This window comes from Schistocerca serialis, chromosome 2 (genome assembly GCF_023864345.2).
Source record: "Schistocerca serialis cubense isolate TAMUIC-IGC-003099 chromosome 2, iqSchSeri2.2, whole genome shotgun sequence".
Lineage (NCBI taxonomy): Eukaryota > Metazoa > Arthropoda > Insecta > Orthoptera > Acrididae > Schistocerca > Schistocerca serialis.
This window is the reverse complement of record NC_064639.1, coordinates 940,675,234-940,692,173: the sequence shown is the minus strand read 5'-3', so window position 1 is coordinate 940,692,173 and position 16,940 is coordinate 940,675,234. Positions and strand designations below refer to the sequence as shown.

At 44.8% G+C, this 16,940-nt stretch overlaps 1 protein-coding gene across 1 annotated transcript in view; it reads right to left on the bottom strand.

The window, feature by feature from the left end:
• The window catches only part of LOC126456532 (extracellular serine/threonine protein CG31145-like), a 312,135-nt gene that overhangs the window by 238,085 nt on the left and 57,110 nt on the right, over positions 1-16,940 (bottom strand). Inside the window, exon 3 of the mRNA XM_050092282.1 lies at positions 7,341-7,402. Within this exon, the coding sequence (XP_049948239.1) occupies positions 7,341-7,402 (62 nt within the window). The remainder of the gene's footprint in view (positions 1-7,340; positions 7,403-16,940) is intronic.

Sequence of the window (16,940 nt, the reverse complement as noted above, 5' to 3'; positions counted from 1 at the left end):
TCTCGTTTCACACAAGAACGAAAACAGTACACAATGCGAGAAACAGCTTAGGTCGGTTTCTAAAGCACCTTCCTTCGCGTGATTAAAAAATCAGTTACTACATTGGAACACCGACCAGAAAACATCATTTATTTGCTCTGAGCACTATGAGACTTAACCGCTGAGATCATCAGTCCCCTAGAACTTTCGGTGGCATTAAAAGCACGGTTGTCAACAATAAGGGTGTAACGCGAATTCCACTGTTAAATCCAGAGGAGAGAGCGGATAGGAGGAAAGAATACACTGAAAGCCTCTATGAGAGGGAAGATTTGTCTGATGTGATAGAAGAAGAAACAGGAGACGATTTAGAAAAGGTAGGAGAGCCAGTATTATAATCAGAATTTAAAAGAGCTTTGGAGGACTTGGAGCACTTACAATGAAATAAGGCAGAAGGGATAGATGACATTCCAACACAATTTCTAAAATCATCGGGGGAAGTGGCAACATAACGACTATTCACGTTTCTGTGTAGAGTGTATGAGTCTGGCGACATACCATCTGACTTTCGGAAAAGCATCATCCACAAAATTCTGAAGACCCAACAGCTAACAAGTGCGAGAATTATTTAACAATCAGCTTAACAGCTCATGCAACCAAGTTGCTTATAAGAATAATATACAGAAGATTGGAAAAGAAAATTGAGGATGCGCTTAATAACGATCAGTTTGACTTCGGAAAGGTAAAGTTACGAGAGAGGCATTGCGGTTAATAATGTAAGAGTTTGTAAGCGAGACTAAAGAAAGATCAAGACACGTTCCTAGGATTTGTCGACCTAGAAAAAGCGTTCGACAATGTAAAATGGCGGAAGATGTTCGAAATTCTGAAAAATATGTACAACAAGAACGAAGTGCTTGGGTTAAAAAGGGTATAAGGCAGGAAAGTAGCCTTTCGCCCCTACTGTTCAATCTGTATATCGAGGAGCAATAATGGAAGTAAAAGAAAGGTTCAGGAGTGGAATCAAAATTCACGGTGAAAGGATGTCAATGATACGATTCGCTGACGACATTGCTATCCTGAGTGAAAGTGAAGAAGAATTACATGATCTGCTGGACGGAATGAACAGTCTAATGAGTACAGAGTGTGGATTGAGAGTAAATCGAAGAAAGACGAAGGTAATGAGAAGCAGGAGAAATGTGAACATCGGGATTAATCGTCACGAACTAGATGAAGTTAAGGAATTCTGCTACCCAGGCAATAAAATAACTAATGACGGTCGGAGCAAGGAGGACATCAAAAGCAGACGAGCAATAGCAAAAAGGGCATTTCTGGCCAAGCGAAATCTACTAATATCAAATATCGGCCTTAATTTGAGGAAGAAATTTCTGAGAATGTACGTTTGGAGTGCAGCATTGTATGGAAGTGAAACAAGGACTGTGGGAAAACCAGAACAGAAGAGAATCGAAGCATTTGAGATATGGTGCTACAGACGAAAGTCAAAAATTAGGTGGAATGATAAGGAAAGGAATGAGGAGGTTCTGCGCAGAATCGAAGAGGAAAGCAATATGTGGTAAACACTGATAAGGAGGAAGGACAGGATGATAGGACATCTGTTAAGACATGAGGGAATGACTTGCACGCTACTAGAGGGTACTGTGGAGGGCAGAAAGTGTAGAGGAAGACAGAGATTGGAATACATTCAGTCAATAATTGAGGACGTAGGTTGCAAGTGCTACTGTGAGATGAAGAGGTTAGCGTAGGAGAGGAAATCGTGGCGGGCCGTATCAAACCAATCAGAAGACTGATGGAAAAAAAAATACTGTCCTTCAGGAACGACATTCCTCCCTACTATTTACAAATTCAACGCGGTTTGAGCAAAGCAGTCCAGAAAAAAAAATCCGGGTTTGTGTTCATTACGTTTGTACCACGATAATGCAGCTGCCCACACTTCACTACTTGTTCGTGAGCTTTCGGCTGAAGACAATATTGTTATGATGTCCCAGAAGGCATAGTCGCTAAATACGGCCAAATGTGACGTTTTTCAGGTAGAGAAAAGGGGGAGGGTACTTTATACGAGTGTCAATTTACAAGCAGAGATGAGGTAAAATACCGTCGCTGAGGAAGCTAGAAAGCAATCCCAGCGATCGGAATCTAGAAGTGTAAGGGTCGAAGAAACGGCAGGCGTAAATGTGTAATATCTAATGAAGGTAATATTGAGATAAGCGAATAAACAATATTTTTTTAACAAGTCCTGTAATTTTTGAAGGTGTATTAAGCTAACTAAACGGATTTACTCTGAAAAGAACACAATCGAGAACAAGGAATAGTACTGCAGCCTGAGGACGAAACCCATCGAGGACAACCAATAGTACTGCAGCCTAAGGACGGTGCTGTGGACTGGATAAAACTGATGGAGGAATGAAGAAACCGGAGAGATTTTCGATTATAGGAGGTAACCGGCCAGTGCGGTCTTGATAACCCACGCCGCTCGTGGGACCGCGCCGTGGCGGTAGTGGTGGTGGTGGTGGGCACGCAGGCGTGGCACACAGTGAGGGGCGACGTGGGGGTGGGGTTCCCCAGGGGGCTGTTAGGACGCCCTGGAGACCTGGACGTCAGAGTGCGGCCGCCGCCCGCAGCCGAAATGGCGCCGCCGTCTTCAGTGGCGCGGGTGGTGGTACTTGGGGGAGGGGGAGGGAGGGATGGAGGGGGGGGGAGGGGTCGTCAACGGCCGTAGGGGTAGGTAGCTCCGAGCCTAACTCGCTTCGAAGAGTGCTTCGGGCTTCTTGTAGATCTGGCGCTACTCCGTACTGGGTAAAACTGCGACTTTCACCGATCGGAATAATGGTGCCAGAGCTGTCTAAAAAGTTTACGACTCCAACTAACAAGGAAAGGTCCCGAGAAGTCGGACTGACGTTTGGAAACATTGCGGACGGTTGTATAGGTAGACCTGTCACCCTGGTGGACCTTTGTTTGCCATTAATCGACGAAAAAATTTCGTACTTTCGTATGATGCGCTAGGGCATTAAGAATAGTAGTCTTACACAGCTTGACAGCGTAGCATAAAGGATAATGTGCAGTCACCGCATGCAGAAGGTTGTGGCTTCCAATTTTGTCAGCTGCTTTACACTTTTTTATTTTTTAATCTATACTGAAATGATTTTTATCAATATTTTACACAATTAATTAGTTTAATCGTATTTTTTTCTAATATTTATTCACATAATTAATCATCGTTTTAATTTCATATTTTGGTCTCATTTTTCAATTTTGTTCATGCCATATTAATTATTATTGAGTATTAACTTCGATTTATGTTCTTCCGTTTCATCATCTTATATTTCCTTACATGTTACTGCATTTGTTATTTCGGTTCCTCATTTCCTTGAATTTCGTTTTACTTATAAGAGCTTCTTTCGTTTCACTTGCAATACCTTCTCCCATTTAAATCTTATTCTGCGCTATTTTTCGCACAGTGCAACGAGAGTTCACTGGACTCGCATTCGGGAGGACGGCGGTTCAAACCCGCGTCCGGCCGTCCTGATTTAGGTTTTCGTGATTTTCCCCAAATCACCTCACTCAAATGCCGGGATGGTTCCTGTGAAAGGGCACCGCGATTTCCATCCCCAGCCGGCCGGAGTGGCCGAGCGGTTCTAGGCGCTACAGTCTGGAATCGCGTGACCGCTAAGGTCGCAGGTTCGACTCCTGCCTCGGGCATGGATGTGTGTGATGTCCTTAGGTTACTTAGGTTTAAGTAGTTCTAAGTTCTAGGGGACTGATGACCTCAGATGTTAAGTCCCATAGTGCTCAGAGCCATTAGAACCATTTTTTCCGTCCCCATCCTTCCCTAATCCGAAGTTGTACTGCGTCCCTAATGACCTCGTTATTGACGGGACGGTAAACACTACTCCTCCTCCCTACTCCACCAACAAGGTTTTATGTCTTAAACATTTCTATGACGATCACCATCCAAAAGAAATTTACATCTTGTTACGAATATTACATTTTTGACACCACTGTATAATAAGTAGAAATAGATTATTTCGTCTTTTGATCGTAGTTTCCTGGTGTTTTTAATATTATGATAGGTAAATAAAAATAATTAAATTCACATGCTCATAGATATCAAATGGAAATAGCATGAAAGTAAGAAATACTGAGAGAAAAGCATAAAGTGAAAACGATGATTTACATGACGTGAAATGAAATGGTTACATTTAAACCAATTAAGTGAATAAAAAAATGAATAAAAATAATGATCAAATGCATTTCTATAATGATTTAAAAATTTCAGAGCACCTAAAAAATCTGAACTTGCAACATTCCGCATATGAGGAAACTACCTTAACCAAGTACGCTGCGTCAATAGTTTGTGTAAAGCTACTATTTTTTAAGCTCTAGAGCATCACACGTGATTACTTTTTTTCCGTCGATCACTCGCAAAGGGTGAACGACCGCAGACTTTGGACCTTAAACCTACATTAACGTATAGATGGTTTCAAAAACTCGATCCCACCCCAAGAGACCTATCCTTGTAAGTAACACTAAAAGCTAACTCCAAAGTTGCATGTTAAACCACCCGGGTTGTTGTGATACTTTATCACAACAACCCGTACTATAAATGATGAGATTTAGAGAGACCTTCGATGTGGCGTACATTAGCTTCGCTGTATGCTTAATGTTTATCGTGTTCTCATTTCTGAACATGATACATTTAAAGTTTTTCCTGTGTGTTCAGTCCACGGAGCGTACATTTTCAAGCGATGAAATAGCTCTACGCTGTGATTGTCTGAAAGAAGTAAATTGAGCAATCCACATGTGAAGCTAACATGCTGTTCACTGAGATGACAAAGGTCATGGGCTACCTTTAACATCGTTTCGGATCTCTTTTTGTAAGGCGTAGTGCTGTAACTCGACGTGGCATGATCTCGACAAGTCGTTGGAAGTCCCCTACAGAAATTATGAGTCTTACTGCCTACATACCAGTCCATAATTACGAAAGTGTTACACGAACTGACCTCTCGATTACGTCTCATAAATGTTCAGTGGGTTTCATGTCGGGCGATCTGGGCGACCAAATCATTCGCTCGAATTGTCCAGAATGTTCTTAAAATCAATGGCGACAAAAGAGGCCCAGTGATACGGCGCATTTTCATCCATAAAACTTCCATCTATTTTTGGCTACATGAAGTCCATGAATGGCTGCTAGTGGTGTCCAAGTAGCCGAACGTAATCATTTCCAGTCAATGACCGGTTCAGTTGGACCAGAGGACCCAGTTCATTCTATGTAAACACAGCCCACACCATTATGGCACGTTGTTGACAACGTGGGTGTATGGCTTCGTAGAGTCTGCGCCACACTCGAACACTGCTATCACCTCTTACCAACTGAAATCGGGACTCACCTGAGCAGGCGACGCTTTTCGAGTCTAGGGTCCAATCAATATGATCACTTGTTAGCAAAGGCACTCGCTTCTGTCGCCTACTGCCGTAGCCCACTAAAGCTACATTTCGCCTCACTGTTATAATGGATACGTTCGTCCCACGTACCACGTTGATACCTGCGGTTATTTCACAGAGTTTCTTGTCTGTCAGCACTGACAACACTATGCAAACGCCGCTGCTCTCCGTCGCAAGCGAAGAGCGTCGGGCACTGTGCTGTCGCTGGTGAGAGATACTGCCTGTAATCTGGTATTCTCGGCACACTCTTGACACTCTGTATCTCGGAATACTGAATTCCCTACGTGTTTCCTAAATGGAATGTTCCATGCCTCTAGCTCCAACCACAATTCTGCTTTCAAAATCTGTTAATTTCCGTCGTGCGGCCACAACCACGCCGGAAATGACAGCTCCGCCAATGCACTGCCCTTTCACATCTTGTGTACGCCATAGAATGGCCATCTGTGTATGTGCGTATCGCCCCTTAGTGTCTTTGCTGGTTTTCGTATTTATACGTGTGTGTTATGAAAATACGCAGGTTAAGTGATACGCCAAGTTAAAGATCTCTGGAAAACGACTAATTTTTAGTGTGATTTGGTGTGAGAAATTGTTGAAAATGCATAGTCGCTGGGTGAACACATTACCATACAGGTACACCGTTGAAATTACCTATAAACAGTCCCACTGATTTGTACTGTTTTTGCTCTTGATTGATGGTTAGTTCAGTTCTGGGGGCACCAATTTACTTCAGTTCAACCTAAGCTCATAATCCAAATTTTTGCTTACAATAAACTCATAAATAGACACTTGCTAGTAACGTACTTCACCCTCACCACTGTCAGAACGTTAAATTAAACACCAGTGCATACCAGAGATATACTGAGACAGGAACTCGACACTGGAAGTTCAGCGATTGTTGATTCCCTTTCGTTGTGAGAAGTAGAAAGTGAAAATGATGTAGGGGTTAGCAGGACATCCTTAGATGTGAGCCTTCAGGAGGTCAGTAACTCCTTTACCCCCTGGACGTCACACCCCCAAACCTCTGCTATGCGTAGCTAACCGGGATTTCAAGCCACACCCATAAAACTAGCTAGTACCTATTTGTAAAACACCACTCGATGTCGACGATTGGGAAAACGTCGACTATTTAAATAGGTATGGGAAACATTCGAAACGCGTCCTGGAATTGACCTGAAATCACTGACAATGGAATGCGTCACTACTACGCTTAAGTGGGTGCTTAACCACTATGCTTAACTGTGACGTCATCGCGTATTTCCCATAACAGCCAAGTGGAATAATATCGTTGTTGAGCAATAATAATGAACCAATGTAGGCTAGCGTAAATATTTCAGGTGGAAACTGAATAACGCAAACTGAGCGACAAGTGGCGCTTGCAACACGGTGCATACCTCGTTAACAGGACAGCGTACGTCCGATGACCAGCAGCAGCAAGGCACGCCACGAACTTCAATTTGTCACCTCACATTCCACGCGCCAAGCACGCGATGCGACAGCCGCACAGCACAATTGTCAGAATTCCGATGTTACTGCCCGCTACTGCTCGCCCCGCATGCCCAACTGACATTTGTTCCATTAACATTATCCTCTCTCCAGCCCTCACAGTACGGCAGTATTCGGAGTACTAATGTAGATGAACATACACCATCCCACGCACTACCTCTGCTGGTATCGAACGGGAGTTGTTAAGGGGTGAAGCCGATGGACTGATATTTTAGGCGTTTGCGTTTCCCCACAAATAGGTAAACCACTTTCCACTATAAGTAAACTGCCATCGTTCGCGACTAATAAACAGATCTGAAGATGTTCGTCGCTGGACGACAGTAATTGTTCTGACTCTTACAAAACTGTGATTCAAAGTTCTGGGATGTATTAACGGAGGGTGATCTCTAACGCATACCACTCACCTCACGAGGTCATAGAAGTACTGCCTGGCAGCAAGGCACTGTGGTGATAACCACACAGTATCCTGTTACAAGATTAATGGTGATCCATCTCGAGCAAATTGGAAGACTCAAATTTGCTGGAAGGATTGTAGGAAGGTGTAATGCTTCTGTAAACGAAAGCGCATGAAATACGCCAGTGCGAGCGATGTTATTGTTCCAATTTCGGGAGTCTTTGTCCTGGAGGCATGGCAGAAGACAGTCAACGAAGCATTCAACGAATTCGGAGGCGCAGGGCAAGTAAAAGTGGTCCGGAGAACAGAGTTCCAGGGTAGAAAGAAACACAGCAGAGGCATGGGCACACAGTACTAACCTGACTACAGCGTATGTTGAAAGTGACCACCACTCATCTCTTGGCACTTCTGGATCCAAATCAGCAAGTTGCTGAAGGTGGATCGAAGCTTGGAATTGCTGCAGTGTCATCCGAAATTTTTTGCTGCAGTTTTTGAAGACTACGATGGTCGTTGTGATACACGTTAGTCTTGAGGGTTCCCCACACAAAGTGATTGCACAGTGACAGATAAGGTGACCTGGGTAGCCATCTAGGGCCGCGGCCAGACTGACCTCTGCTAACAACTGTGTCAGGCACCAGGATTGTGTAAATGTGTTCCAAGGTTCGGCCGGCTGTATGGGCAGTTGCTCTATCCTGTTGGAAGTAATGGTTATGTGCATACATTCACGCCCAATCGTATCGACTTGTCCGGTCCACTTATTTGCCTCACCCTGTAATGTTGGAAGAGGTACAGGTTATAAGGAAGGGCAACATAAATGTACGGGATACTCAGAGGGGGATGCTTCGAAGTAGATCCCGAGAAACCTATACTTAGAGATACTTTTTACCATCGTAAACCCGGCCAAAGGATCATGAAATAAAACAGTTTGGCTCACAAACGAATGTATACAGTTATTCATTTTTTGTCGCTCATTGCAATATAACCGATAAATTGGTGCATTCCGTTCTCCGACAATAGTAGCTGCCTCCTACTTTTGCATCTCTGTGACCTCATTCAGTTAGTTACCATTTAAAGGAAGCTACAGTGCGCAACACTGTTAAAGAGTCACTTCTTCAGAACCATTGCGAGACCGGACTTTGAAATTGGGCTCACAGGTGTACAACCTTCCTTCGCGATGGTGCAAAAGTTCAGAAGTTCATGTGAGCTGCAAGGTGGGTTAATGATGTCACATTGGCACCAAACACCGCACTCATTCTGCCCAGCGCCATTGAGGATATAGCATACGATGGGCGCCGCAGTTCTGACTTCCACCGCCTTTTTCTGACGCTTCCGCGGTGGAAGTCAGAACTGCGGCGCCCATCGTTGAAATCACGCGACTTTCCTACGGGTGTCCGAGGAAAACATTTCACACTGTCGCTCAGTATCGACACGAAAAGCCTCAGCGGGTGACATAAAGGGCATCAATGAAACTACGAGGGGCGTTTGAAAAATCCGTGCAAAAATAAAAACTACTTACGTGTTTGAGGTAAACCTTTTTTATTTTTCGACATAGTCTCCTTTTAGAGTTATACACTTCGTTCAACAGTGTGCTAATTTGTTGATCCCTTTCGAATAATAGGAATTGTCCAACTCTGCAAAATAGCTATTAGTTGTTGCAATCACCTCCTTGTTTGAATAAAATCTTTGACCCGCCAGCCATTTCTTCAAATTGCGGAACAAATAGTTGTCCGGGGGAGCCAAGACTGGAGAATAGGGGGGGGGGGGGAGGGGTGAAACGACTTGGAATCGTATTTCCATTAATATTGCTACCATAACTGCTGAGGTGTGTACTGGTGCATTGTCGTGATGGAAAAGGACTATTTTTGCGGTCCAATCGCCGGCGTTTTTCTTGCAGCTCGGTTTTCAAACGGCTCAGTAATGATGAATAATATGCACCTGTAATAGCTTTACCCTTCTCCAGATAGTCGATGAGGATTATCCGTTGCGAATCCCAAAAGACAGTCGTCATAAATGGCTCTGAGCACTATGGGACTCAACTGCTGTGGTCATAAGTCCCCTAGAACTTAGAACTACTTAAACCTAACTAACCTAAGGACAGCACACAACACCCAGCCATCACGAGGCAGAGAAAATCCCTGACCCCGCCGGAAATCGAACCCGGGAACCCGGGCGTGGGAAGCGAGAACGCTACCGCACGACCACGAGACGCGGGCTACAGTCGTCATAACCTTTCCGGCCGAAGGAATGGTCATCGCCTTTTTTGGTGCACATTCTCCCTTGGTACCCCACTGTTTAGATTGTTGTTTGGTCTCAGGAGTATAGTAATGTATCCATGTTTCATCCACAGTGATGAAACGACGCTTATAGTCCTGCACAGCTGCAAACCATCCTTGCAACACTGAACACGATTCCGTTTTTGGTCAAGCGTGAGCAATCACGGAACCCATCTTGCGGATAGCTTTCTCATTTCCAAATGTTTATGCAAAATATTATTTACCCGTCCATATGAGATGCCCACAGCACTAGCAATCTTACGCACCTTAACTCTTCTGTCATCCATTTTATCATGATGTCTGGAGTCGTAACCTCCACAGGGCGTCCAGAACGTTCACTTATGCCCATACGGCCACTTCGAAAATTTTGAAACCACTTATAAACTGTTCTAATCGATGGTGCAGAATCACCATAATGTTTATCAAGCTTCTCTTTAGTCTCCTGAGGCGTTTTGCCTTTCATAAAGTAATGTTTAATCACTACAAGAAATTCTTTTTCTTCCATTTTTTGACAATCACTCGACTTCCTTGATTCACACGAATGCCATGCACAAAGAAATAGCCCAATATGGCTGAAAATTGGTGTGCGTTCTTTCCAAAGATGCTACTAACTAAACATGACCTCAATACGCGCCGGTGGTGCCATCTCTCGGACTTTGCACGGACTTTTCAACCGCCCCTCGTACCTCTTCTCTTTGGTCACTGATTCTCACACAATTCGCGGTCGAAATACGGCCAGCAACAGGACTACATTTTGGTACCACATGGATACTTCAACCCTTCTCTAAGGACATCGTGGGCATGAAACTCCGTTGAAGGTAATCACACCCCATTGGAGTGTAGTGTCACTGAAATCTTTGCTCTGGTGCACAGGGCGAAACCACCACGGACCTTTAAAAACCATTCGACGAAATTTCAAGGTGCTCCCTCCCTCCCCCCCCCCCCCCCCCCACACACACACTTTGTTTTTTCCTCACCTTCCCCCTTTTCTTTCCCATCATCTGTCCAGGTTTCCCCCGTCTGCACTCGGCTGTGGTATGTCATATTTGTGCTAACTTTTTAGTGCAGTGTTCAAGTGAGTGTTCAGTGTTATGCGTCTTTCCAAACTGTTGTGAACAGAAATCATGCTGTCGCTGGGTGTGGATTTTATATCTCTTGCGAACAGAAACCAGACTGTCGCCGTGTTTTTTAATTGTCTATTATTTTTCTGCTTCCTGCGTATTTTATTCGCATCATCAACCCTTCGTTTTATGTTTTAAGTTCCACAATTTTCCGCCATTTTACCATTTCAGTCACCGATTTTATCGCCAGCTTTTATTATTTATTATCTTCATCTTTTTAAAACAAGTGTTGTAGGCTGGAGAGCGGCATACTAAGCTGCTGCCAGCCCGCCCCCTTCGGGGCTTATTTAGGCCCCCAGTTTCGTGCTCTAATGCGGCGTGATCATGGAGAGCTGCGACTTTTATGCCCACAGACGGAAGGGCGGAATAAAAACTTCTCCTAAGGCCAAGAATCGAACCCAGGTCTTCTGCTTACTTTTTTTGTATTTTGTTCGTTGTATCTGCTCGGGGCGGACGTCGTAAGACATCCTATTAAGTTTGTTGATGATCGATTAACTCAGTTTTTTTATTACAGAGGGTACGTAACCCTCTGACCGAACACGCTGAGCTACCGTGCCGGCAAACTTACTAGGCAGGTGCGTTAGCCGCTTAGCCACCTTGGCCCAGCAGTTCACGGATTACCTTGGCAGGACTCCCTCCTCGATCCAATTCCTTACTGTGCCCTCACGAAAAGAACTGCCACAGCTCTCCATGTTTTGGAGTAGCACCTCAGCATCGAACGTAAATGGGGGATAAAGCCTGAAACCCATACGCAGGTACTTTTACAAATGAAATGAAACAGTTTCAGAGAACTAACTGCTCTCATTCAGATAAGAATTTTATATACAGTAAAATACCTGAAATAGCGTCATTTCATTTGTATGGGTACTTGCATTTGGGTTTCGGGCTGGATCCCCCATTTACGTTCGATGGCGAGGTGCTTTTCCACAACATGGAAAGCCTCGGCATTTCTGTTCGTGTGTCAGGGGGAATTTAAAGTAGACTGGAATGGCAGTGAGAATTTGCATCGATACGAGAGGCGTTCCAGGGTAATCCGCTGCGCCAAGGTGTCTTCATGTCTAACGCACCAGCCTAGTAAGGAGGAGACCCGGGTTCGATTCCCGGCTTTGGTACAAATTTTCACTCGGTCCTTTCGTCTGCACACATAAATTTCATGTCTATATAAGACCAATAAAGTCTCTGAAATTGTGGTCCGCAGCTAATGGTCTCGCATTCGCGTTTTCGCTTCCCGAGCATGGGGTCCCGGGTTCGATTCACAGCGGGATCAGGGATTTTTTCCTGCCTCGAGATGACTGGGTGTTTGTGTTGTCTTCATCATTTCATCATCATTCATGATAGTGGCGAGATTTGACTGAGCAAAGGTTGGGAATCTGTACGGGCGCTGATAACCGCGCAGTTGAGCGCTCCACAAACCAAACATCATCATCATCTCTGAAATTGTGCCATTTTATTTGTATGGATAGGTGCGACATTTACACGTGCGTGAATGAAACGGCAAAGGGTCCCTCCGAGACGCTCTGTTCAGCAACACGTTCTGTGCCACCAGCACTTTTTGTTGAGCTCTTTAAAAAGAGCCATTTCCAGTTTTATTCACCACACATGTGTCAAAGTCGCCTTCCCCTCCCCCTTGATCATACCCGAGAAGGGCTGAAAAAACACTGAGAGCCTTCACTGCTTCAATTCAAACTGTTCAGATTTAGTCGAATGGTTTTGAACGGTCGCTAGTGATTTCGCCCCGTACACCACAACATAAAACTGCGACCACGCTACACTCTAAAGGGGTGCGATCGCGTTCATTGGGGTTGCAGATCCACGATGTTCTTAGAGAAGGTTTGAATCGTCTGGTGAGTGTCAAACGTGGTCAAGAATGTTATCCTATCGCTCAACGCACTGTGAACTGTCGTTTTCGATTGCAGAATGTGCGGGTATGAACGACCGAAGGCAAGGGGTGGTTTCATTTTGGGTCTTTATGCCACCCATGAGGCCTTTTTGTGCTGATATCGAGTGGCTGTGTGCCTGAAATGTTTTCGTCGGCGACCCATAAGAATATCGTACGGCTTCACCGCTGGCCGTCGCGGTTCTTCTTCACTTTCACTCAGGATAGCAATGTCATCAGCGAATCGTATCATTGATATCCTTTCACCTTGTATTTTAATTCCACTCCTGAACCTTTCTTTTATTTCCATCATTGCTTCCTCGATGTACAGATTGAACAGTAGGCGCGAAAGGCTACATTCCTGCCTTACACCCTTTTTAATCCAAGCACTTCGTTCTAGTTGTACATATTGTGTATGACCCGTCTCTCCCTATAGCTTACCCCTAGTTTTTTTCAGAATTTCGAACATCAGGTGACTGACGCGGTCACAGAGATGTCGAAAGAAGGCGTGGAATGTGGGTAAGAAGAAGTGTGGCGACCTTCCTATCGTGGGAGAGTCCGCGGTGGCGTTGGGCCGAGTCGTGGTGATATTTGGTGCCAATGTGACGTCATTAACCACCATCACACCTCACCTGAAATTCTGAGCTCTGGCTTTGTGTCGACACCTTTCTGTTTAAAGCGCCGCCAAGCCAGAGTGTGGCGTTGCTCACCGCCATGCTTTTGTGCCATTACAGAGAACGTTGTAGGCACCTTTGAGCAAAATTTCAAAGTTCTGCGTATCAATGGGAAACAATTACGGGGTTTCGAAAAGGTAACCCTTCAACTGTGTGTTGCACAGTGTATATTACTCATACCAAGCGGCTAAAACTCTCCCCAGTTCAAGTTGCATGTTGGCTATCTACTGGCTTTCAGGGGCAACAAAAATTAGATTTTCAATATTTATTACAGTTATTGGTAAAAAAAAGATGCTGTCATAATCGATTCGTTACGGGGTATAATCGTATGATGAAAGTTTAATTTAAAGGCGAGGATCACAGGTAGAAACCGTGTACAAAAGAATCTAGGGCGGGGGTTGGCTCTGAGCACTATGGGACTTAACATCTGTGGTCATCAGTCCCCTAGAACTTAGAACTACTTAAACCTAACTAACCTAAGGACATCACACACATCCATGCCCGAGGCAGGATTCGAACCTGCGACCGTGGCGGTCACGCGGTTCCAGACTGAAACGCCTAGAACCGCACGGCCACACCGGCCGGCTCTAGGGCGGGGGAGTTACTGGCGTTCCTCTGATAACAATAGCACTCGCTTACCTCGCGTAATACGTAGCTGCTGTAATACTGCTGCACCAGACGCTTTCCTTATTCTTTTGCCATTATTCTGGAAATGCGCTTCATGATGGCGGGGATACAAGCTTTATTTACGAAACAAAAGGAAACCGGAGACTGAGTTAATAATTGAAAACCCTTTGTTTGTTAAAACCTACGATGTTAAAGTATCCCGTTGCGGGTCGTGATTCCATAATGAGACTAGATAAATCTTAAAGTCTCTCTTATGTGCTCAACTTCGGTTTTGATCGAATAAACTGTAGGCCACAAGCGATGCTTGTATTTTCAGTAATATTGAGTTACTTGCAACATGCGCAAGAGCGGGAACAGCTTCTATTGTAGTTTCGGAATAAAGGAGTTGCTACTTCGTCGAAGGGAATGTATACTGCCCCGAAAATATTACTGTTGTTGTTGTTGTGGTCTTCAGTCCTGAGACTGGTTTGATGCAGCTCTCCATGCTACTCTATCCTGTGCAAGCTTCTTCATCTCCCAGTACCTACAGCAATCTACATCCTTCTGAATCTGCTTAGTGTATTCATCTCTTGGTCTCCCTCTACGATTTTTACCCTCCACGCTGCCCTCCAATACTAAATTGGTGATCCCTTGATGCCTCAGAACATGTCCTACCAACCGATCCCGTCTTCTGGTCAAGTTGTGCCACAAACTTCTCTTCTCCCCAATCCTATTCAATACTTCCTCATTAGTTATGTGATCTACCCATATAATCTTCAGCATTCTTCTGTAGCACCACATTTCGAATGCTTCTATTCTCTTCTTGTCCCAACTATTTATCGTCCATGTTTCACTTCCATACATGGCTACACTCCATACAAATGCTTTCAGAAATGACTTCCTGACACTTAAATCTATACTCGATGTTAACAAATTTTTCTTCTTCAGAAAAGCTTTCCTTGCCATTGCCAGTCTACATTTTATATCCTCTCTACTTCGACCATCATCAGTTATTTTGCTCCCCAAATAGCAAAAATATTACTAATGTTCTTAAAAACTAAAACAGTCTTTGACCGCAGACGTCTTTACTTAATTTAATTACCAGTTTCAATCATTACGATCATCATCAGAGTCATCCACAAAAGAAAGAAACCTGCAAACGTACGGGTGAGAAAATTAAGAGTGTAAGAACAAGCGCTGAGAAGCATCTGACAGAAAACATACCTGTCTCATCTGTGCCACGGCGGTGTAGTGGTTAGCACATCTACTTAATCAGATGCAGACGTAGGTTCGAACGCCAGCTTCGATATAAATTTTCAATCGTCGCGTCAGTCTGCATACGTACGTCACAGATGTTCGAAACTCGAAAAGCTCTGAGGAACCATATACACTACTGGCCATCAAAATTGCTACACCAATAAGAAATGCAGATGATTAACGGGTATTCACTGGACAAATATATCATACTAGAACTGATATGTGATTACATTTTCACGCAGTTTGGGTGCATAGATCCTGAAAAATCAGTACCCAGCACAATCACCTCTGGCCGTAATAACGACATTGATACGCCTGGGCATTGTGTCAAACAGAGCTTGGATGGTGCGTATAGGTACAGCTGCCCATGCAGCTTCAACACGATGCCACAGTTCATCAAGAGCAGTGACTGGCGTATTGTGACGAGCCGGTTGCTCGGCCACAATTGACCAGACGTTTACAATTGGTGAGAGATCTGGAGAATGTGCTGGCCAGGGTAACAGTCGAACATTTTCTGTATCCAGAATGGCCCGTACAGGACCTGCAACATGCGGTCGTGCATTATCCTGCTGAAATGTAGAGTTTCGCAGGGATCGAATGAAGGGTAGGGCCACGGGTCGTAACGCATCTGAAAAGTAGCATCCACTGTTCAAAGTGCCGTCAATGCGAACAAGAGGTGACCGAGACGTGTAACCAATGGCACCCCATACTATCACGCGAGGTGATACGCCAGTATGGCGATGACGAATACACGCTTCCAATGTGCGTTCACCACAATGTCGCCAAACACGGATGCGACCATCATGATGCTGTAAACAGAACCTGGATTCATCCGAAAAAATGGCGTTTTGCCATTCGTGCACCCAGGTTCGTCGTTGAGTACACCACCGCATGCGCTCCTGTCTGTGATGAAACGTCAAAGGTAACCGCAGCCATGGTCTCCGAGCTGATAGTCCATGCTGCTGCAAACGTCGTCGAACTGTTCGTGCAGATGGTTATCGTCTTGCAAACGTCCCCATCTGTTGACTCAGGAATCGAGACGTGGCTGCACGATCCGTTACAGCCATGCGGATAAGATGCCTCTCATCTCGACTGCTAGTGATACGAGGCCGTTGGGATCCAGCACGGCGTTCCGTATTACCCTCCTGAACCCACCGATCCCATATTCTGCTAACAGACATTGGATCTCGACCAACGCGAGCAGCAATGTCGCGATACGATAAACCGGAATCGCGATAGGCTACAATCCGACCTTTATCAAAGTCGGAAACATGATGGTACGTATATCTCCTCCTTACATGAGGCATCACAACAACGTTTCACCAGGCAACGCCGGTCAACTGCTGTTTGTGTATGAGAAATCGGTTGGAAACTTTCCTCATGTCAGCACGTTGTAGGTGTCGCCCCCTGCTGCAACCTTGTGTGAATGCTCTGAAAAGCTAATCATTTGCATACCACAGCATCTTTCTCCTGTCGGTTAAATTTCGCGTCTGTAGCACGTCATCTTCGTGGTGTAGCAATTTTAATGGCCATTAGTGTAGTTTCATTTGATTTCACTATAACGTTTTGGTGGGGAGGGAGTCTGATCACCCCTGCCCCTCTGGATTCCCGCCTAATCTTCGACAAGTCTGCAATACTGTGATGTTTTCGATGCTGTGTGTGCCAGAACGGTCGCACAGCGTTCAGGAGACGCATCTTCATTGACGTCTGGGAAAAGGCTGCAGAGAGGTGCAAGTGAAAGAGGAGTGTGTGGGTGTGTGCGACCGTGTGCGAGAGTTTTTTTTTTTTATTGTTGGAAACAGA